The following is a 23,098-nucleotide window of genomic DNA, read 5'->3' as shown; positions in this document are numbered from 1 at the left end:
TCAGGACGGAGAGGCCCTGAAGAGCGGACAGCAGATGGGACACTTGGGCAGGTCTGACTTTGAGAGCCAGACCTCTCTCCTGCGACCCACGACACAGCTGCCCCCACCTGCGGGGCTCTGACCTGTGGTTCTCGCCAGCAAGGCTGACCATGTGAGTGTGTGACCCTACTTGTTGCTGTCCCTAGAGCCACCAAGGACAAGGCAGTTTAAACATGAGCTTCTTCTCTCACTGTCCTGGGGGCTGGAGGCTGAGACCCAGGGGTGGACGGGCCTGCTTCCTCCCGAGGCCCCTCTCTTTGGCGTGTGGATGGCTGTCCTTCTGTCTGTGCATCTGTGTCCTCACCTCCTCTTCTTGTAAGGACACTGGTCTCATTGGATCTGGAACCCCCATCTCCTGACATATAATCTCATTTTACCTTCATACCTCTGTGAAGGCCCGTCTCCAAATACAGCCCCCCCCCCGTGAGATACTGGGCTTAGAATGTTAGCAGATGAGTCGTGGGGGGCATGCTGGGTCCAGGACACCCCTGCGTTCCGTTTACCGAGAGCCGACCGGTAGGTGGAGGCCGGGAGACAGAGGCCATGGTGCCGTGCGGGCTGCTGTTCCCCGGGCGCCCACCGGGCACATGTGCTGGACGCAGGACGGCAGAATGCGGACACTCTAGTGTCATTGGGACAGACGCCACGTGGCCTGTCCCCCATATGGCTCAGGGGCTAGTGGGGAAGGAGGGTCACCAGCCCAGTGACAGGGAGAACTTAGTAGGAAGACTCCTTAGTCAGGCACTTGAGATGGCGGTGGAACTGGAGGTGGGAACTGGGGGGCAGGTCCCCCGGAGGTGACTAAACTCTCCGAGCTTGGAGGAGGGGCCTGATGAGCTGTCCTGAGACCCCTGAGGAAGGGCATGTGCTGGGGGCACCGAGACCCACGGGAAGGGGGTGCTGGCCACCTGGGCCACTACCCAGGGAGCTTGGGGGCCTCAGCAGACCTCTGAGCAGCCGGCCGGCTCGGGGGCCGGTGTCTTTAAGGGCCTAGGGGAAACCAGAAAGGTTAGGAAAACCAGCAAGTTGGAAGCCACCGCTCCACTGGGATCACCTGGCGTGCCCAGGTGAGGAGCCGGATGTGCTGAGGCAGGGCAGGCTCAGGAGGCCCCGCCCTTGTCTGGTCTGCACCGCCCTGGAGGAGCCGGTGGGGCGGAACCTGGTCTTCAGGCCCCTCGCTCTCTGGAGGAGCAGAGATTGGTGGACTGTCCCGTGCCGGCCAGCGGCGGGCTTGCGGCTGAGCGCAGCTGGGTCACAGGGCCAAGGGCAGATCACCAGCCCCAAGGAAGACAGGAAGGCGCTTTGGCCAAGGTGAGCTTCTGTGTTCCCGGTAGAGAGTTAGTCTCAGGTATCTATCTTTCCTTATGGGCCCTTACCGCCACTCCCTACCGGAGTGAACAGGGGGGTGGGGTGCTGGGGTTAGCGACCCTGCCCCGGAGGCCTCACTGCCTCTTCCCTAAGCAGAGGGGCTTCTGCGGGGGTGGGGAGCGCACGACCCTGACCCAGAGATATTTGAATCCTTTCCGGGACACCCAGTGCCATCAAAATTGGCCTCTTCTCCCTTATCCCTAACCAACGCCCTGGGTGCGAATGGAAGCCAGGGAGTTGGAGCACCGCCCCCTCCCGCTGGCAGAGCTCGTCGGTGGGATGTGTGTGTGTGTGTGTGTGTGTGTGTAAGGGACATGTGGGAAGCGCTGACGTCCTCTACACATAGTAACAACAACAACAAAACATATCTATCTTGGGAGAGTAACCTCACTGGGAGCTTGGAATTAATATTCGGATGACATCTTTCTCCAAGAAGGTGTCCAGAATCCGGGCGGTGGGGGCCATGCGGGGAGGGCCCCGAGGAGGGTTGGGAACCTCCCGACACCTTTGGCACACCCTCCCAAAGTGTGGCTTCGCTGAAAAGTTTGGAGGGAGAGAGATCTTTTTGTCACAGGGAGACAAAAACACAGAAGTGAATGAGTAGCATGAAAAAAAAATGTCACGCAGCCTCGGAGCTGACAGACGCTCCAGAGTCCCCACCCCTGCCCCCGCCGACTCCGCTGCCGACTCCGAGTGTTTTTGTTCTCTGCCGTGGGGCCCTGAGTGAAGTTTGAGGGGTGGGGGTGGGGGGGCTGCTCTCCGCGCTCTGACACCAGAAAAGAGTGGCATTTGCTGGTGTCCCTGCTTCCAGGCAACAGTGAGCGGGGAAGGTAATTCAACAGTGAGCGGCCCACACCTGACAAAGGCCGTGGGGGAGGCACTTCAAGTGAAAGGAGAAAGAATGATCTGAGGATGTTTCCAAAGAAACGCCTGAATGGATGTGCTCCCCGAGATAAGCGGTCTGCACTTGGCGCCGTGACTAGACTCCTGGGCTGCAGCGCCCTGAACGGGGGTGGGGGGGCCCTCTCAGCCCTGCCCCAGGGGCGCGACCTCCTCCCCCCTCGGATCCACACACACAGTGGCTGCTTTTGAAATCTTTATTGATACGATTCACTACATACGAAAGAACACAGGTGTCACTAAATGCACTGTCACCACCTCAGAGTATCACAATATCGAATTTTTAAATACATGCATTCAAGAATACAGGGGGCATAGCAGAGCAGAGGCAGTTGTTGGTAAGGTTATGTACAATGACCTGGGTTCCACGTCATCATGGAAACACGGCATCCTTACCTAATGGGCTAGCCCTACCGGCGGTACCGAGGTGTCCACTTGCGGGAGGCCGAGCCCCTACGGGGCCCCCCCCATCTCCGCCTTTCACCTCGGTGGCCGGTGTGGACCTCAACCAGGCACTCATCAATAAAAAAATAGCACTTATCAAATGATTCTGCTATTCCCCTTAAAGAGCACGCATTCGGTGAATATGCCATCGTAGCCCTTTGTTAAGGAGTCAACAACCACAGCACAGTTGTTTTCCTCTGAACTTATGGTTCCAGGGTGAAGGGGTGAGTCCGGCGACGCCGGAGGAGGTTTGGGACGGAGGACAGGGAGCCGAGAAGCAAGTGCAGCGGGTTCTGTCCCTCATCAGTGGACATCCTGACAGTCTGTGAGTGGCTGCTTCAAAAGGGAAGGGGGGCAGTCCCATCTGACCTGGACTTGAGTCCCCGTTCCGAGTTGCTGGGTCGCCTTTCTGGGTAAACTCGCCGAGGGCAGCCTTCCCCCTCGTGTGCAGCTGTGTGCGTGTGTCGGGCGTGCACACAGCTGCGGCGTCAACATCCACTGGTCTTACAGATGCCGCTGCGGACGCCAAGGAGTTTACAGACACGGCACTTGGTGGTCAAATACGGGGACACACAGAGTAAACATCACGGCGCACTGGACCAGGGCTGTGGGAAGGAAGGTGGGCAACAGGGACTGCTCCACGACACTTGGGGTGATGGTTTCCTGACCCCCCAGATATCCCATCCTCACTTCTGAGTCGCTGTGCAAATTCGTTCTCCGCCTGCCTGTGCTGTTCCACCTCTTACCTGCCTTGTCTGACTCTTCGGAGACAAGGATGACAACCGAGCCAGGCTGGGGACAGGAAAAGGCCCTCTGGGAGCCAAGGCAGTAGCTGACGGGTGCAGAGAGAGAAGCAGCAGAGGAGTTAGCTAAAGGGGGCCTCTCCCCACCTGACCAAGGAGGCCTGCCTTCCTCCGTAGCGAGGGGGAGGGCCCTGCAGGTAGGGGCAGAGAACCTGAAGGACAGGTGTCTTCCACCGGGGTGGGGCAGGGGGCACGGGTGGGGACACAGACAACGGAGATTCTACTGGGTGGCAGGACTAACTCTTTCACCCCCCAGGGCCTGGGCCTCAACAGTGGCGGCAGAACAAGTTCTTGAAGGCGCTGTTGTAGGTCTTGTTGAAGGCCGTGTAGATGAGGGGGTTGAAGAAGGAGTTGGAGTAGCCGAGCCACAGGAAGAGGCTCTTCCAGATGGTGGGCACGTCGCAGTTGCACAGGGGGCTCAAGAGCTCCGTGGTGAAGAAGGGCAGCCAGCAGAGCGCAAACACGCCGATCAGCACGCCCACCATCACGGCCGCCCTCTGCTCCCGCTGCTCCCTCAGGGTGTCGGCGTCCGTGTGGATGGTGACCCTCTGGTCGCTGGCCGAGTACTCTGTCTTCTGGAAAAGACAGGCAGGGGGCTTCAGGACAAGCCACCATCCCCGGGGCCCCCTCGGGGCTCCCGAGGGGAAGTGCCGGTAATTTAGGGGCACGGCAGTGTGGCGCCTGTCCCCTCCTCACTATGAGGGGACAGGAGGGCCTCCAGCCTGGCATTTGAACCCTCTAAAGGTGGGACAAGCATGTTGGCTTACAACACGTTAAAAAGAAAACATCCCATATGGAAAAGATTTCTTTAAAAAAGATTGATTACACCGGACGGTGAAGGGAGGTAACAGAAGTCAATGTGTGGCTACGGCATTTTCAAAGGCTGGAGGGAAAGGACATTCTATTTAATAGAAAACTCCAAGTGGCACAAGCCTTGACCCCATCCTGTAGCCCACACTTCGGGGTCCCTACCAGGAGGCCTGGCGGATGAGTTCAGCGGCCAGGGAACATTCCACACAGAATGTTCCAGCACTGCGGGTCCTGCTCCCGTTAGGTCCCGGGACCTCCCCAGGAGGTCAGTAGGGACAGTACCAGAGACACGCCACTGGCCCCCGGCCCCCTCAGACTGAGGTGACGTGGAGCAGGACGTGCGAGGGCGCAGGTCTATGTGCCCTGTGTTATCCGGAGTTTGCCTTTTTATGCACAGAGGGGCACCCTGGGCCAGGGTCCGGGTGAGTTAGCAGGACCCTGCAGCACCCACCCAGGACGTGCTGCCCGCTGAAGCCGCCCCTCACCACTGGGGCCCTGCCCTTTGGCCTCCCCGTGATGAAGGGCGTCAGGTAAACCTGTGCACGGGTCTTCGGAAGTCCTAGGAAGCCTTGGAATCGGACGTTACCACACGGGGCGAGTCCCTAGTGCTGACAGGCACCCCCCGGCCTGTTGCCGCTGGTTGTTCATTGTGAATGACTATCACGTCTTCTCTCTCCCATTATCGCTGCCTGTTCGGCAGCCAGTGACTCACCGTATAATCCTCGGCCGGGAGAAAAAGAATGTTCTCGTGATTGTGTCTGTAATTGAAGAAGTGTCTTTGCCCCCCCCACCCCCACCCCCGCCTGGAACAGAACTTCGATGGGCTGGTCCCAAACCCCAACACCCAGTTTGTTGGTGGGGATTATATTAAAACCGCCAGATCCGCTCTAGGCCAGTCTCGCGGATAAAATACAATTTTTTTTAAACAAGAAGCCAGAGTGTGGAATGACTGAACATGTTAAACTGCTCAAATAGGAGACAGGCCTGTATGAACTAACAGTGGGTGTGTTTTGGGATCATTCCTGTCTTTAACTTGGGACAGAAGTGTCATCTTGCCCTGCCGGGTGGCCCAGTGGGCTGTAGTGTTGTCATCCCTTGCACCGAAAGGTTGTGGGTTCGATTCCCAGTCGGGGCGCATACCTCAGCCACAGGTCCAACCCTCAGGCGAAGCAGGAACCGGAGGCAGGCATTTGGTGTTTCCTTCTCACTTCCACGCTCCTTCCTCTTCTTCCCTTCCTTCTTCCCTTCCTTCTTCCCTTCCTTCTTCCCTTCCTTCTCCTCTTCCTTCTCCTCTTCCTTCTCTTCTTCCTTCTCCTCTTCCTTCTCCTCTTCCTTCTCTTCTTCCTTCTCCTCTTCCTTCTCTTCTTCCTTCTCCTCTTCCTCCTCTTCTTCCTTCTCCTCTTCCTTCTCCTCTTCCTTCTCTTCTTCCTTCTCCTCTTCCTCCTCTTCTTCCTTCTCCTCTTCCTTCTCCTCTTCCTTATCTTCTTCCTTCTCTTCTTCCTTCTTCTCTTCCTAAAATCAACAGAAATATACCTTTGGGTGAGAATTTGGCGGTGGGAGGGCACGTCACCTTCAGGTGTCCTCTAAAAAAAAATAAACGGGAAGTGCATGTTCCTTGATGCTGCGGTGCCCTCTGAAAACACCCTGAACCGAGGCTCCTCGGAGGACGGCCAGGAGCTGAAGCATGTGGTCCGCAGCTAAACGGAGAACCTGGGGACAAAGAGAGGACCCCAAGACGAGGGGACCGTCTTGACAATACTCACAGACAGTGTAGGATACCAGCCCCTTCTCCCGGGCTGCTGGGTTCCCGGGGCCGGGCTGAAGGCCCCAGCCCTTCCGTGTCTGTCCTGAGCGGTGGTGGGGTCAGCAGGACCCTTGGTCAGGGCACTGGGAGCGCTAACTCTCTGATGCCCTCAGGGGGACTGCGGCTCCTTCCAGAGCAGCCAGAGAGATAAAATCCTTTCAGGGAAAAGAGTCCTGGGACAGTGACCACCCCCTGGGGAGTGAGGTTTGCATTTGAAAGATCAGAAGTTGACAATGAATTAAACACCCTGAGCCCTGGGGCATCTGTTTAAGTAGCTTAACCCCAGCAGCGGGGGAGTCTACCCTTCTGCTGCTTGGGCTAACGAGGCAGATGAGGCAGAACATCCTCTTTTTACCTGAAAAGACCAGGCAGGCTGGCAGCGTGACCCTGCAGCTGAAGGAGCGCCAGGAGTTGGGGGCCAAGAATGAAGTGCCCCCTCGAACTGCGGGCAGGACTGGGCGCTCTGTGGCTCTGAGTCCCTCTCACACTCACTGTGGTTCCAGGACAAGTCACCTGTCTGTGCCAGCCCCTCCCTCTGCAAAGCCAGGTAGCTGGGGTGGACCCCCCACCAGCCAACCCACCCCGCAGCTCACAGGAAGGCAGTGGCCCACTCACACCTTGGAGAGCCCACCTGTGCCCTTGCTTTGTCACCCCTGGACAGGGACAAAGACAAGGACAAGGTCTCTCTGTCTCATGTTGCCTGTCCCTGCCTCAGTGTCTGCCTCAGGTGAGGAGTTCTGTGCGTGTGTGTGTATGTGTATGTGTGTACCAAAGCTCAGTGGGTCAGTAAACAGGGAAGAAGCATTGCTTTCCCAGGTAACACAACTACTTCCTGCTGGAACTCTGTTTGGAAACTTTGGCACCTGTGGCCACCCCATGATCAGAACCACGGGGTGGTTCTGTAATGAACCCTTTGCAGCAACGTGGGTTCTGAGGCAGCCCGTGTGCCTGGTGCAGCCTTGGGTCTCCCCAGAGACCCTTGCAAAGCCAAAGGATGTATTTTTCTGAAGTTGTCTGTCAGAGAGGGGAAAAAAACAAAACAGCACTAAAAATATCTATTTAAAAGCACATGGATGTCACAACGCTTTGTTGCTGTCACCTCCAGGAGCAGAACAGGAGAGCCCTCCTTCGCCACAGTGAGCCCCGAGACAGAGCTGTTGCTTTTCTGTCTGCGTCAGCGCCACCTGTGAACGGTCTTTACCTGCAGGTTGACAGCAGTGGGTCCATGTGAGCAGGGCCACGTGAGTGACGACGGTGGCTGGCCCCCTGGCTCCTGACCCCGAGTGGGGGTGAGTGCCACGCGCCTGAGCCCCAGGTGGTCTGGTGCATCAGCCCTCTGTGCTGTTTGGAAATCTCACAGGTCAGGGGTTCCCAAATCTAGCACCACTGACCTTGGGGTCTGAATGATTCTTTGTTTGGGGAGGGGGGTTGTCCTGCCTGCCTGACAGGCAGCTTGTCACTCCTCCAGGTCTGGGACCCTGAAGCAAGAACCCTGGCAGAATGGCTCAGAGTTCACAGTTTGCATCTTCTAGTGGCATCTGTGACCCTGAGAAAGTGACATGTGGGAAAGAGGCACAGGTCTGCTCCTTGGCTGGAGCCACACTCCAGCCCTGTGCATGGGGTCCCTGTCCCTGGTGTCTGTACACGGGAGGCCATGAGCCCCCTCTCCCCAAGTCCTGGTCATCAGAAATGTGCCCCGTCATCCTCAATGTCCCCTGCAGTGTGTGTGTGTGTGGGGGGGGGGACAAAATCACGCCCCTGGCTGAGAACATTGTCCTAGAGGAAAGGGTGGGTCGCTGCAGACCCCTTTTCCCTCCTCCCTCCCCTCCCCCAGCCCTTCCAGGCTGGGCTCATGGGTCGTGACTGGAAGGAGCTCTGATTCTGGCGGCCATCACAGTGGGTGCCTCGCCTTCCCCAGACCACACTCTCCATGACAAAGATGGCGTCGTTGCCACTGCGTCAGCCCTGCACCAAAGACAGACGTCACCCCTGCACCAAAGACAGACGTCACCCTGCACCAAAGACGTGCTCAGCATGCTAACCAAGGCCACCTTGTTGCGCAGACCAGAAAATGGGCATTGCGTAGGTACCAGACCTCCTGCTAGAGAACGTGAATTAGGTTTGAGGGATTATCTTTGGCCATGGGTGGGGGACCGAGGGGGGGGGACCAGGACCACCACCATCAGCTTACCAAGAGTTAACAACTGCAGGAAAGGGTGGGTGGGCAGAAAATGACAGAAGAGCCCTTCCCATCACTGTCGCAGTTGTCCATGTCCGGACATTACGTGCCACTTTGTAGAAGGGAGGGCTGGTGGACTGCCTGCCCCCTGCAGCTCTGCCCACGTGCGGGAGGCAGACAAGTGGCCCCTCGCTGCCATGCAGCCTGAGGGGGCAGGGGGCTGGCCCCGGAATGTGGCGCAGGCAGCAGAGAGGGGCTCTCTGAGGCCCATGGAGACCCACCTTCAACCTCAGCCTGTGAAACGCAGTGCTCAGCACACGCAGAGGCGTTCGGTTTGCCAAGAAAGACAGAGACCGGGTGGAAACACGCACCTGTGTTGCCTGGGGCACGGCCATCTTCCTGCCAAGCCGGGCCACCACCTGTCCCTTCCCTCTTGCTGGAACAGCCCCCTGGAAGGCCAGGAAGTGTCCAGACCCCCAAGCACAGCCCCAGACACCCACCCCGTCCATATTTTCAGTCTGAGAGCCCAAGGGGACCCTGTAGATGGCCCAGACCCCTCATTTTACACAGAAAAGAGGACCCCACCACCATGGTGACGAAGGACATTACCGGCTCTGGGTCTCCCAGCCAACCCCCTGCCCTCGTCCCTCCTGCCCGCCCCCTCCAAAAGAAAAACCTTTAAAAGTTCCTTTTTACACACTCGGGGAGAGGTGTACTCGGCATGAAGCCTGCTCAGATGCAAAGAGAGGGGCTTTTAGGGCTCAGTGGTACCCACCTTCCCGGCTTCCGCCGTGGGGCGCACGCAGTTGTTCTTGCGGAATGCAGCGCGGCATTTGGCGGCCCTGTAGATGCGGCAATAGACGAAGAGCACCACGAAGAGCGGCAGGAAGAAGGCACTCACGGTGGAGAACAGGGTGTAGGAGAGCTCCCGGCTCACCTGGCACACCTGCTCCTCCTCGTAGTACAGCTCCCCCCAGCCGAAGACCAGCGGCGCCAGCGCGATGACGGCGGAGACCACCCACGTCACCACCAGAAGGGCGGCGCAGACGCGCCTGCGCACGCGCAGGGTGTAGTCGAGGTGGCGCGTGATGGACCAATAGCGGTCCAGCGCGATGGCCGTGACGTTCCAGATGCTGGCGGTGCAGCAGAGCACGTCACTCACCACCCAGACCTGGCACAGCCGCTGACCCAGGTGCCAGTGCCGGCCGGCCAGCTCATGCACCAGGCTCAGCGGCATCACCAGCGCGGCCACCAGCACATCGGAGACGGCCAGGGACGCCACCAGGTTGTGCGGCACGCGGTGGAACGTGCGCACCCGGGCAATGGTCGCCAGCACCATGAGGTTCCAGGCGAACGTGGCTGCCACTAGGCAGCCCAGGAGGGTGAGGGCCAGCACGCTCCAGACCGAGCGGTGGGGCTGGCTGGGGGGCGGCTCTTCTGTGCCCATGCTGAGGTTGGACTCGGAAGGGGTGGGGATGTCGATGGAGGAGTTGGTGAAGTTGTCCGGAAAATCCATCTCTGGGTCAGGAGACTGGCCCAAAGTGCCTGCAGAGAGGGGCTCAGCAGGACTTAAGGTGGTCACTATCCTCGGGGGTTTCTAGGGAATGCCAGTGAGCATTGCGTGGAGGAGAGGGAGGCAGGTCTGAACCCCTCAGAGGCTAGGGGAGCCGAGCCCGAGGGCTGCGTCTCTCGGCCAGAGCTGCCTAAGCTATCGTATGCCTGGGTCTCTTCGCTTCGGAGGAGAAGGCGGTCTGGTCACCCAGAGCCGCGCATCTCCCAAGTCTGTGAGAAGCTGGGCTCTGCGGAGCGTGCGTGTGGCTGCTCCGAGAGGTTGGTGCGTCAGAGCAGGACTTCCAGGCGCGCAGCCTATCTGCGCGCCCCTCTCTCTCTCTCTCTCTCCAGACAGCTACAGGCGGGACCTGCCTCCTGCCAGTCCCCGGCCCCCGCCCCTTTCGGCAGCTCCGGAGAGGCCACCGGGACCGGACTTATCAAACTGGGGGGTCCAGCCTACGTAAGACATCAGCTGATAAGGTCGCCCCTCCCCGCCTCTAGCCCGGAGCACGCCACGCTGGCGCTATCCGTGGTGCTGTCGCCCCTCCGTGCCCCCAGAACCCCGGCCTGTTGCGCTGTCCGTGGTGCTGCCGCTTTTCCCCCTTGCAATGAGTTTTCTGCCGGGGAATAAGTTTACCCGTGAACTTTCCTTGAAACGTTCCTCTAGCTACCCCCTACCCACATCCTTCTAGGGGCGGTCTGCGTGCCCCGAGAGCCTTCTCAGTTTCCCATAGGTCCTAGCCTGTTATGCAAATGTTCGAGTTTAGGGTCTGTGGCCTTTCTTCTTCGGAAGATTTCAGTTCATTATTACCTCCCTCTTACCCCCCCCCCCCGCCCCATCCCCAGTGCTTCCCATAAAGGACTGTTTTCCTTTAAGGATAAAACACAAGATATATCATCAGTTGCTGCGGTTCCTAGAGAGGCTGACGTATGGGAGCCAGAATGTTTAATCCACTTTCTAGAATCACCGAGAAACTGCATGGGCTCTTCAGAGGGCTCGACTCAATCTGCTTGCAGACCAGGGGGAGTTGGAGAAAGGTTGTCCTAAAAGCACCATCTCACTGATAAAGGGCAACGTTGAGCCCTTTCTCTCCCCATACACATCCACAGTCACTGAGAAACCGCCCGAAGCTCCTTCCTGTAAGGTATGATTTAAAGCGCTTCACAAAGAGATCCGTGAGGTAGCAAGATAAAATGAATTGGAATAAAAAATGAGATGACACAAAGGAAATAAAAGAGCATTAAGCATTTTAAAATTTTATCTCATCCTTGCCCGAGGGCATATTCATTGATCTCAGAGAGAGAGAGGGGGGAGGAGAGAGGGAGAGAGAGAGATGTGACAGAAACATTGATTAGCTGCCTCCCATACTTGCTCCAGCTGGGGACCAAACCCTCAGCCTAGGCATGTACCCTGATTGGGAGTCGAACCCACAGCCTTTTGGTGTATGGACTGATGCTCCAAGCACTGGCCTGCCTGCCCAGGGTGCATGAAACCTTTTTAAATGCCCAGAGTGGGTGTTACGAGATCCTGCGTATTTACAGGGTGGGCTGCAGATCTGCTCGGAAACCTTTAAGCTACTGGAAAAGAGAAACATAGGTTAGGGTCTATAGATGTAAAGGGAAGCCGCTGGGGCCCAGTGGAGAGGACACCACTGGGAAATGTTGATGAGAATGTTGTCCATTCAGTGCAAGATGATTTGCAGTGATGGTTCACCCAATATCCCTTAAAAACAGCGGGTTGCTTGTGTGTCTCTGGCCAGGGGGAAGGCTTCTGCTTGTTTCTAATATGTCACCTTCTTGGGGTCACACGTCTTCTTTGAGAGAAAATTGCTCTGAGCAGTTCTGCAGGGGTTCAGGTTTCAGGGTCGCTGAGCTGGAGGAACAGCGCACTCCATTTTGGGCAGGTTGGCCTAGACCGTGGTGCGTCACCATAGGGATTTTCAAAGGCATCGTGGGCTTGCAATCATATTCCCCTCCAGCAGGGGGTGGTGCAGCAGCCTTACTGATCGTTAAATGAGCTGCCATCTAATCAGGGACGAAGCCTGGGATACCGGAGGATGCTCTGTGGAAACTGGAGTGTCAGAAAATTAAAAACCGAGTAGGATGCGCTCACAAGAAAACTATCCATCCAGGGCAGTGTTTCCAGAAGAACCAGTCTGTTGAGAAATGCAGGGTTTTTGTTTGTTTGTTTAAGATTTTATTTATTTATTTTCGGAGAGAGGGCAAGGAAAGGAGAAAGAGGGGGAAACAGCCATGTGTGGTTGCCTCTCGTGCGCCCCCTACTGGGGACTTGGAGTGCAACCCAGGCCTGTGTCCCAACTAGCAATTGAACTGGTGATCTTTTGGTTCGCAGGCCTGCGCTCGATCCACTGAGCCACACCAGCCAGGGTGAGAAATTCACGTTTATGTCCTACAGACTCAGAGGAACAATCAGAATGTTCCAGCTTTTTCTCTTACAGCATGGCCATGATTTAAAGCATTTGAAATGTAAATGGGCACAAAACTCCCACCGGCCGCAAAGTAAGTACCTCTGAAATGGCAGCATGAGGAATACAACTTAGTGGAAGTGTGCTCTGCTCCCTCCAAATACATACGCTTACGTCCTAGCCCCGTACTTCAGAATGTGGCTGTATTTGGAAATAGAGTTGTTGTTGTTATTATTTTTTTTAATGCTCACCTGAAGATCTGGTCAGTGATTTTAGAGAGTGAAGGCAGGGGGCAGGGGTGAGGCAGAGAGAAACATCAATCAGTTGCCGCTTGCACACACCCACCCTGGCCACAGATCGAACCCTCGAATTTCTAGTGTGCAGACAACTCTCCCATCACCTGAGCTCCCCCCCCCCCTCACCCGGACCAAGGCTGCAAACAGGATCTTTAAAGAGGTGTTGACATGACAATGAAGAGAGCCGAACTAACAGCTTTTTAAATGAAGCATCACTTTGATTTGAAAGCACTCCCAAGAGATGACCTCTCATGATTCGGTCTGAGGTACCTGGTGAACAGTTCTCTGCAGACGAACGGAGCGAGAATGGAGTGAGCCGTCACTTTGAGGTAAACAACCCGCGGGCGCGGGGAGCCGTCAGGAAATTGGAGCTTTGAAGGGAAAACCAGGACTTTGGAAGACTCCCCTCTGCCACCGGGAAATCGACAGCTTCCCGATACTTAGAGGCCTCTGTGATGAGATTGATGGTGATGTGAACAGAGGTGATGTTTTTTTCTGGACACTGTATAATGACTCATGTTCGGATCGGCATTCAAACGTCCATATGACCAGGGGGTGAGGCTACAAAGCTGCGGAGGATAAAAGATCCATTTCAAAGGAAAAAAACAGAACAGTGATTTTTTTTTAACTCAGCGGAGCACAAAAAATGTGTATGATTGCAGATTTCACACTGCAACAAACCTTGAAGAAACTACCATTTATTGGATTTTGCAATACTGTCACAGAAAAATGTGTATAATTACCCCAAAAGATGATTGAAATACTCCTCCATTGTCAGGCTCCGCGGTGGCCTGGAGGGTGCAGGCCAAGGTCGGCCCCCACCTGCGTTGTGCCGAGGCCACCCTACCTCAGCTATAAAACAAGCTTACATGGCCACTGCTGGTGCTCTACCCGGGGCCACTTAGCAAGAAGTACAGGGAGTTGGGGCGCTGAGAGTTGCTGTGGCTTGTTTGAGAGGATGTCGGAAGTAGTGAAGCATGAGCCAAGGTTAGCCATTCATATGGAAAAGTCACCATTAACAGGTTGGGTGGGCCCTGTAAGTTGGGTGGGGCAGAGCCTCAGGGGATCTCCAGGTAGGGTGGACGGTGTTAGCCAGGTTGATGGAGACTCAGGGCACCCACCTGGTGGCTCTGCCTGCCTTTTTGTCAGGGAGAAGGCTGTTCCCCAGCTCCCACCCTGGTGCCAGACACTTCGGTCTCTCCCCGTGAGCCATCGGTGTCTTTCAAGCTGCCATCTCGGCGCGGGAGCCCAGAAGGAGCGAGTCTGAGTAGGTGAGTCCTTGTGTGGGTTCTTTAAGGGAAGCTTCTTGGTGCTTCAGAAGTTTCTTCTGGTTTTTGCAGCCGGAAGTTGTGGGGACTTATCTTCCTGGCACTGGAACCCTGGCCGGGGGTCCGGGTGTGAGGCTGGGGCTCCTCGCTCCTGAGATATCCCTCCCGAATTTGTATCTACCACACGTGGGTGAGGGACCAGCCCGTTTCACCTCTCGACTCCCCCTGCCAGTCTGGATGGATGTGGTATCCTTCTTTAATTCCGTAGTTGTCAGACTTTCATCCAACTCGATTTCACAGTTGTCAGACTTCCATTCGGCTCGATTTCTGACGTTCTGGAGTGATGGTTGTTCTGTAATTTAGTTGTAATTTTGATGTGGTTGTCCAAGGAGGTGTGCTGTGTTTGCCTGTGCTGTGGTCTTGACCGGTCAAAAAACCCCTTTTTAAAAAAAATGGTTATTTTTCCAGAAGGACGTCATTTATGTAAACATAAAATGAGTTGATTCTTTTATTTTTAGTGCATTCATACACAAATGCATTTTCAGTTTTTCACTTAAATTTATATTCTAGGAAATACGCATGGATGAAACCCATGTAAACAGAACCTCTTTGAGATACCCAGGGTAATTTTGAAGAGTAGAAAGGGGTCCCGAGACCAGAATGTTTGAAAACTGTTGTAGGCATTTGTCAGAACATCTCAGGGACCACGATGTCAATGCGGAGTGCGCATGGGCTGGGTGGGCAAATCTGTTAGCGTCCTCGGTAAAACACAGGTGCTCAGAAGGGTGAGAAATAAGTCCGAGGGAGATTCAGACGCCTGCGATGTCAGGGAGGATGTCAGGGTGTTACAGGTGGGCGCAGGTGACCAAGTTTCTTGGTGATCGGGACAAAGAATTGAACCGAACACACAGAGTTTATAGCAGAGAACATGGGAGTGGACCCATTCCAAGCAGAGCTTGACCTCAGGGGCTGGAAGGATTCTATTCTTATAGGGCGGATCCTTCCTGGCTAGTTTTGACAGGCCTTTACTGCGCATGTACAAGTAATTGTATTACTTTAAAGCTACTGTGCATGTGGTCTCCCGTGATTTCTTCTGATTGGCCACCAGAGAAGAGGGTCACAATGTTACCAAGTGGAACCCCTTCTCCTGAGGTCCCCTGTACTAGGTTCGTCTTGCCCACTGCCAGGGAATTATAACTCTTAATGCCAGGGATTGATGAAAAGGAAAGGAATTATTTATTCAAAAGTTATATAGACTTAAGAGTAATGCGTTAAATGTCATCATTAAAATCCCCAAAATACCTTAAAACACCCACAAACACCCACAGTCCTTCCTTCCCCCCTTTGCCCAGTCCGGGGTACCATACCTCAGGAAAAGAAGTAGAATTCCGTGGCTCAGGCAGCCCCCCGTTCTCCCCAGTAGTCCGTGCTTGGCCAGCAGGTCTCCCTCGGTTCCCAGCACCATCAGCTGTGTTGCCAGGATTTCCAGTTCTTGATCCAAAACCCGCAAGGCACCTTCTCCTAGCCCACCAGTGAGAGAGCTTTCCCCGCCTTCCTTCCCGCCACATCTCTCCTGCCTTCCTCCAAACTGCTAGGAGAGAGCTCTGCATCAGTGCTGCCTGTTGCTTTCTGGCTTCCTAAGCTGCAAGACAAAGGGCGCCCCAAAGCCGCGTGGCTCATCTTTCCTGGTGGCCGCGCCTGGATTTAAATCCTAGCCCGGATCTCCCTCTGCAGCCCCATTTCCGACTCCTCCCACAACCGGCTACACCTGCCAGCCTTCCCCTGTTTCCTCAGCTTCCCCGGTTGCCATAGTAAGTTAGGGCAGGCGTGGCTCCATGGCGTCGAGCCAATCAGCCCCAAGCTCTCACGCAGGCCCTGTAACCAGGGGGCATTGCCTCCTAGTGACATCCTGGGTGGAAGTCACTCCCAAGTCCTTGGCTCAAAGCATGGCTATTTAACATATCTATGAAACCAGTTAAAGGTCATAGACATGTTAAATGACTGTTCAAGAGGTTATCTGCAAAACTATTGCTATGCAAAACAGCTCTCGATGGCCCTGCACCCTGTGTCTCATCCTCCCCAGCTCAGACGTGTGTGGGTGGGGGGAGGACAGCCTATATATTTTAATATTTTCTGGACACCCTGAGTTCTGGACCCCATTATAAATCCTCCTTTTAGGGGCCCCCTGGCTGCACCCTCTTCCAAGGGGTCCCTTGGTCTGTGGTAAGCCAGGACGTCCCTCCCAATTCAGGAAGAGGATGATTGCATCAAAGACTTCCGGCCCCTCCCAGGGACGACTCCAGCTCTGTGGTGGCTTTGGGAAGCATGTTCCTCCCTCCAGATTGCTGGTATGGTCACCTCCCTGGTGGAGTGGGAAGGCTGCCAGCGTGGGTGGGGTGAGAGCAGGAAGGGGCTCCACAGGGGCCTAGTTGTGGGAAAAGTGGCCCTTCCACTTGGACCTGGGGACCGGCAACCCCCCTGCCCCGTTCCCTGGCACCAGGTCGGCCTGCAACCGGAAAAGGCTCCCCGTGGATTGAATGGTGAGCGCCAGGAATGGAGTTGCAATATAGACGCCCAGAGCTACCCGCACAGGAAACCCCGCCCCCTTGGCAAAGTTGCACATGGTGTGCCAGCACCCTGGGCAGACGGGACCCCCGAGCCTGGGACATTAGATGACAGTGGAACAAGACACAATCACCATGAGCTGGGACCCTGAGGTGTCCCCACGAGATGGGGTCCCAGGGGACGATATCCCCAGCAGCAGCCTGGGGGTGAGACAGAAGTAGTCGCTGCAGAGCTGGGGGGGAGGGGAGCTCCCCAACAGGCAGTCAGCCCACCTGGTCACAGTCATTGTGTGAGCCCCTGACTCGCAGCTCAAAGCGGATGGGGCACAAGACAAGGTGTGGGTAGTTCCCAGGGCATCGGTGGGGTGTGCTGATCAGAGCTGAGGAAAGCTGGTGGCTTCGAGGCCCCCAGTCGGGGTGGCCCTGAGGGACAGTGCCTCCTATGAACGGGCTGTGGGTACTGCACCTCATCGTCCAGGGCATGTGGTAGGAGGCCCAGTGTCCTGAAGGCTGGAGGGTGGCACTTCAGGAGGAGGGAGGCGTGTGGACCAACCAAGGGCAATGAGCACCACAAAATACCTGTCTTTTCTGACAGCATTGCAGATGTCCCCATTCCCACCCCCACTTGCTTTGCCCACCTCCATTCAGCTCCTGCCCCCCCTCCCTTGTGGCCGTCCATGGATTGTGCATGTGTGTTCTTAGGCTAATCCCTTTTTATCTTCCAGTCCCGGTTCCTTCTCCCCTCCGACAGTGGTTGGTCTGTTCCGTGTGCCCTTGCCTCTATTTCCATTTCGTTTGTCGTTTTATTTTGTTCATTAGACTCCAGATGTGAGTGAAATCCTGTGGTGCTTGTCTTTCTCCGACTGGCTTATTCCACTTAGCATGATATGCTCTGGATCCACCCAGCCTGTGGCGAAGGGTAAGAGCTCCTTTTTTACAGCTGCGTAGTATTCCATTGTGGAAACGTACCAAAGGTTTTTCATCCACTCATCCAACTGATAGACATATGGGCTGTTTCCAGATCTTGGCATTTGTCAATAATGCTGCAATGAACAGAGGGGTGCTTACGTTCTTTCTGATTGGTGTTTCAGGAATCTTGGAGTAAATTCCCAGCAGTGGAATCTCTGGGCCCAAAGGCAGATTCATCTGTAATCTCTTGAGGAACCTCCACGCTGTTTTCCACAGGGGCTGCACCAGTCTGCATTGCCCCCAACAGTGCACGAGGGTTCCCCTTTCTCCATGTACTTGCCAACACTTGTTTGTTGATATAAACTACTTTTTAAAATTTTTTAGAGAAGTTAATATTTCCATTTTAAGTAAATTTCATTAATTATGCTATTACAGTTGTCCCATTCTTCCCCTCTCCTTTATTCCACTCCTCCCAGCACACCCCCTCCCGCCAGTGTTCCCCACCCTCCCCCTTTAGTTCATGTCCATGGGTCATACATATGAGTTCTTTGACTTCTCCATTTCCTACACTATTCTTACCCTCACCCTGTCTATTTTGTACCTACCATTTATGCTACTTATTCCCTGTACATTTTCCCCCCTTCTCCTTCCCCCTCCCCACTGATAACCCTCCATGTGATCTTCATTTCTGTGATTCTGTTCCTGTTCTAGTTGTTTGCTTAGTGTGTTTCTTTTTTTTAGGTTCAGTTGTTAATAATTGTCAGTTTGTTGTCAGTTTACTTTTCACATTTTTGATCATTTTTCTTTGTCTTAGACAAGTCCCCTTGACATTTCATATAATAAGGGCTTAGTGATGAACTTTAACTTGATCTTATCTGAGAAGCACTTTATCTGCACTTCCATTCTAAATGATAGCTTTGCTGGACAGAATCATCTTGGATGTAGGTCCTTGCCTTTCATGACTTGGAATACTTTCCAGCCCCTTCATGCTTGTAAGGTTTCTTTTGAGAAATAAGCTCATAGTCTTGTGGGAACTCCTTTGTAGGTAACTGTCTCTTTTTCTCTTGCCACTTTTAGGATTTTTCTCCTTATCTTTAATCTTGGTTAATTATGATGTGCCTTGGTGTGTGCTTCCTTGAGTCCAACTTCTTTGGGACTCTCTGAGCTTCCTGGATTTCCTGGAAGTCTATTTCCTTTGACAGATTGGGGAAGTTCTGTATTATTTGTTCAAATAAGTTTTCAATTTCTTGCTCTTCTTCTTCTCCTTCTGGCACCCCTCTGATTTGGATGTTGGAATGTTTAAAGTTGTCCCGGAGGTTCCTAAGCCTCTTCTCATTCTTTCTGAATTTCTGTTTTTTCATTCTGTTCTGGTTGGATGTTTATTTCTTCCTTCTAATCCAAACCACTAATGTGAGTCTTATTTTCCTTCCTTTCACTGTTGGTTCCTTTTTCTTTATTTCACTTTATGTGGTCTTCACTTTTTCTTCTATTTTGCATCTGTACTCAATCATTTCTGTGAGCATCCTGAGTACCAGTGTTTTGAACTCTGTATCTGATAGGTTGCTATCTCTTTATTGCTTAGTTTTATTTTTGGAGCTTTGATCTGTTCTTTCATTTGGGCCATATTTTTTTTGGTCTGGTTTGTGCCTTACGTAGTAAGGGGCAGAGACTTAGGTGTTCACCAGGGTGGGGCAGCCCTCGTGGCTCGGCTGTAATGCTGTGTGGGGGGGAGGGGTCCGAGAGGGAACGATGCCACTTGCTCTGCTCTCTGCCGGATTTTTGTCACTTCCTCCACTTCCCACAAGCAAATTGGACCTTCTGGTGCTGGTGCCCAGGTGGGTGGGTTGTTTACAAGGACCCCGTGGGTCTCTCCAACAAACTCTCCTATGAGGCTGGGAGTTTCTCCTGTTGCCTCAGCCGCCACAGGTTTTCAGTCAGAGGTTTTGAGGCTTTATTTCCCCGCACTGGAACTCTGGGTTGCACGGTCTGTCTCGCTCCCACTTGTTCCTCTGGTTTATCTGCAAGCCAATGTGGGACCACCCTGTCTGCCAGCCACGAACTTGCTGTGTGTCCTCACTGCCCCTCCTACCAGTCTGGGTGAATGTTTCCTCTTTAAGCCCTTGGTTGTTGGACTTCCATACAGTTGTGGTGGTTTTTTGTTTTTAAATTTGTTGTTGTCCTTCTTTTGGTTGTGCAAGGAAGCAGAATGTGTCTACCAACACCTCCGTCTTGGCTGGAAGTCCTAAAATACCTTTTAAAATAACAACTTTTAATATCCTCCAGGAGCGTCCCACAGGGTGGCCAAGCCGGCTGTATCTGTCAAAATGAACAGGCGCATACTCTGGGATGTGGTGATCAGGATCAAGATTTGATTTTATGGAAATAAAGGTACTGCTCTTTTTATTTTTTAATCCTCAGCCGAGGACATGGTGTTATTGATCAGAGAGACAGAGAGAGAGAGAGAAGAAACATGGATCAGTTGGTTGTCTCCTGCACACACACCCTGACCAGGGGTCAAACACACATCCTAGGTACGTGCCCTGGCTGGAATCCAACCCACAACCTTTGGGTGTATTAGGGCCAAAGCAACAAAGTTGTTTATTTCAGTGTTGTTCCTGGTGGCCCAGAGCTAGAGCTCCCTCTGCAGGCGGGCACTGAGGTTACACTTCTGTGAATTATGGCTGAGCCACAAATGTCGTCTGATGGAGGTGCAAATACAGCCCCGTGGAATTGCACTGTGATCTATTAACCGGGAACTAATTGTGCAGTTACACTGTTGGAACAGAAGGGGGCAGAAATCTTCACAATCTGTTGTGGGTGTCTGTGTAAGCTGAGAAAGGACAGAGGGATGCTGACTCCCTGTCCTAGGAGAGAGCCTTAGGTATCGATGGCCATTGCCATGCTCCATCATCGGCTGTTGGGAGGGGAAAAAGAAATTGAGGTGTTGACTCTTCTATGTGTTCTGACCAAAGATTGAACCCAGGACCTTGGCGTATCAGCATGACTCTCACCAGCTGAGCTGCCCGGCCAGGGGGAACGACACAGCTTATGCCAGGTTGTAGGGAGATGGGAGGGTGACGAGGCGAACCTGTCAGCCAACACAGAAACGCTCCCATGCCAGACGAAGGGAGGAACACCCGTCACTGCACAGCCTTGCTTCCTTCCACAGCTGCTCCCGGGGTCGCAGCTGGAAATCGCAACGCTTCCCCCCACCAGCCGTCCCCTCGTTCCTTTGCCTGTAGCAAGCACCTGGCTGTGCATGGGTTGTCATGGTTACCATTGGCTCTAATCACACGGGATGGGACTACTGAGGGTCCCCTGTGTTCCAGACAGAAGCGTGGACGTGGAAACAGACACATCTGCCGGTCAGCTGTCAGGCAGCCGGAGACGGCCGCACATTTTCCCCGGGTGGAATGAGGGGAGAATGGGCCTGGGAGCTCGGCACGAGGTAATGGAGGCCCATCAAGGGCCGTGATAAGGGGCGGTATGAACAAGCTAGAATGTTTTGCTAATGGAAATGAACATTCCCCCCCAAAATGAGTGTCTTATAATGTTTAATTATTATGAACCAAACTGTGATCACAAGATGCAGGGTGGAACCCATCCTGTATCCAACATCAAACTCTCCCGAGTTAACCCTTCCTGTGATGTGTTTTTCCTGGCCGACGCTGACTTCTCCAAGTCTCCTCTCTTAGCATCAAAGAAATGAAGAGAGAATTGCACTGAGTGAGGCAAGAGGGAGGAATTAGAAAGAAAGGTGGAGCGCTGGCTGGTGTGGCTCAGGGGAGTGAGCACTGGGCTGAGAAGCAAGGGGTCACTAGTTCGATTCCAAGTCACAGCACAGGCCTGGGTTGCAGGCCGGGTCCCCAGTAGGGGGCGCACAAGAGGCACCTGCACACTGACGTTTCCCTCTCTCCCTCCCTTCCCCTCTCTCTGAAAATAAATAAATAAAATCTTTAAAAGAAACAAAGAGACGGGGGAAATTGGGAAGAAAGTATAAAGAAAGGGAGGGAAGGAGATTCTTGACACAGATCCACTCAAGACCCTGATAAAGGCTGACATTTTTATTTGCAGTTTTGGGTCTTCCTTTAGCACTGGGAAAGGTGGAATAGATCAGATCACATCTGAAAATATTTGATTCGGGATATAAGCAAGTCTTCCTAAGATGAGTTCCAAGAAATGACGGCCTAGGTTAATCTACTACGGGAAAAGGGCAAAATTGATGGACTGATTTTCAGGTCTGCTTATCTCTGATGAATACATAAATACCGCTGCTAAAGAAAGTCTAAATAAGCTTTTTTCTCTGATTCCGATGAACACGGTGTAGCTAAATGGAACGAATTCCACAAATTATGGAGCCTACAGTCAAAGGTAAACGTTCAGTTTGTATGATGTTACTAGATGCAATATTCTCCAGAACCCTGATCGTTTTCTGTAGAAATGGAACACAGAGCTGAACGCTGTCCCTGTAGCCCTCTGATTTTTTTCAATACTGCTATAAATTCTCCTGCTTAGAAACATATTAGAATTACCCAGAACTCTATTAAGTCATTTAGTGGCTAAAATGGTTGCCTGAGCAAAGTGTTCTAAAAACACGGAGCTTTTGTGTCCACGGAGGCTGTTCTTTGCTTTTCAAGGTCTTGTTTTCTTTTCTGTTCGCAGATAGGGGGCTTGCTCTTTGTTCTACGGGAGCAAGTGAGCCACCTGGGAGCCAGCTGGGCACTGGCGTCTTCGACACTCAACCCGGGGAGTTTTTCTGGCGCTACGGTTGAAGCCGCCCCACTCAAGGCTGCCGGTCGGAGTGTGCCCCCGGCTTCCTTCCTGCCGTGTTCTTGTGGTTCTCCTGGTAGCCGCCTTGCTCCCTGCTCCCCTTTCCCCATGCTCTTACCACTGTCCTTGTCTTTCTGAGGGGGAGTGTTTTTAAGTTAAAAAAAAAAATGAATTGCTGTCTAACTGAGGAAGGAATCACCTTGTGACCCCTACTCAGAAAATAAGAGTATTAGAACGTCCAGGTAGTTGGTATTTTAGCATCTTAAAAGATGTGTCTTCGGAAGTAAGGGACACTCTTGGAGGCTCACGGTCCCTGAATGTGTCCTGAAGTTGAAACTTCTTGGTCATAGAGAAGACAAAAAAAAAAACAAAACACCACACCACATTTGAATGTATTTAAGGAAACCCGTATTTCACTTTGCCACTGTTTTCTGAGGTGAGCAAATGTTCATTCACAGGAAGGGTTATTGCTCATTGAAATGGCTGCTTTTTTTGTAATGAAAAAGGTTTTCATTAATATCTTGGGAAAATGTCCCTAAAATCCCTGTATTTGTCTCAACAGACAATGGGTTCTTTCAGCTTCTTATAGATACATGCTAGTCTTTTTTCTTTCCGTGAACATCACCGCACAATAGGCACTCACATTTGATATTCGATGAACAAATTTCACTGAGACGTTACTCATTTTCACCTGTGCTGTGGTAATAAGCCTCAAATTAAACGGCTCCATCATGGCCCAGCAGCTGGCTCCGGGCCCCACTGTGTATCCCAAACTGAAAAACGATTATTTGGGGAGGCCTCATAATTATACGAGATGAAAATGTTGGCAGCCAGGAGATACGTACTTTCCAAGATTCGAGAGAAAATTTAATGAAAGTGCCACAAATATATTACTTAGGATGATTGTTTGCACTTAATATGAGGCTGTGCTCTCTCTGGACTTCAAAGTCTGGACTAATTAATTAGC

At 53.2% G+C, this 23,098-nt stretch overlaps 1 protein-coding gene across 3 annotated transcripts; it reads right to left on the bottom strand.

Annotated features, from left to right (window-relative positions):
- Positions 1-2,498: 2,498 nt before the first annotated feature.
- HTR5A (5-hydroxytryptamine receptor 5A) lies at positions 2,499-9,863 on the bottom strand. 3 transcript variants are annotated; one of them, XM_053671892.1, is made up of 3 exons: positions 9,123-9,863; positions 8,957-8,987; positions 2,499-4,122 (listed from the first exon to the last, which is right to left on the bottom strand). In XM_053671892.1, exons 1-3 carry the CDS (start codon positions 9,861-9,863, stop codon positions 3,821-3,823), a joined length of 1,074 nt encoding a protein of 357 aa, XP_053527867.1. In that variant the 3' UTR covers positions 2,499-3,820. The 3 variants fall into 3 exon arrangements, with proteins under 3 accessions (XP_053527867.1, XP_053527865.1, XP_053527866.1); XM_053671890.1 differs by lacking the exon at positions 8,957-8,987 and adding an exon at positions 5,505-5,876 and having other exon boundaries at positions 2,499-4,129; XM_053671891.1 differs by lacking the exon at positions 8,957-8,987 and adding an exon at positions 5,505-5,696 and having other exon boundaries at positions 2,499-4,129.
- Positions 9,864-23,098: the final 13,235 nt, after the last annotated feature.

The sequence above is a fragment of the Artibeus jamaicensis genome, unplaced genomic scaffold (genome assembly GCF_021234435.1).
Source record: "Artibeus jamaicensis isolate MK-2021 breed Jamaican fruit bat unplaced genomic scaffold, CSHL_Jam_final contig_718, whole genome shotgun sequence".
NCBI lineage: Eukaryota > Metazoa > Chordata > Mammalia > Chiroptera > Phyllostomidae > Artibeus > Artibeus jamaicensis.
This window is presented reverse-complemented; position numbering and strand designations above follow the sequence as displayed.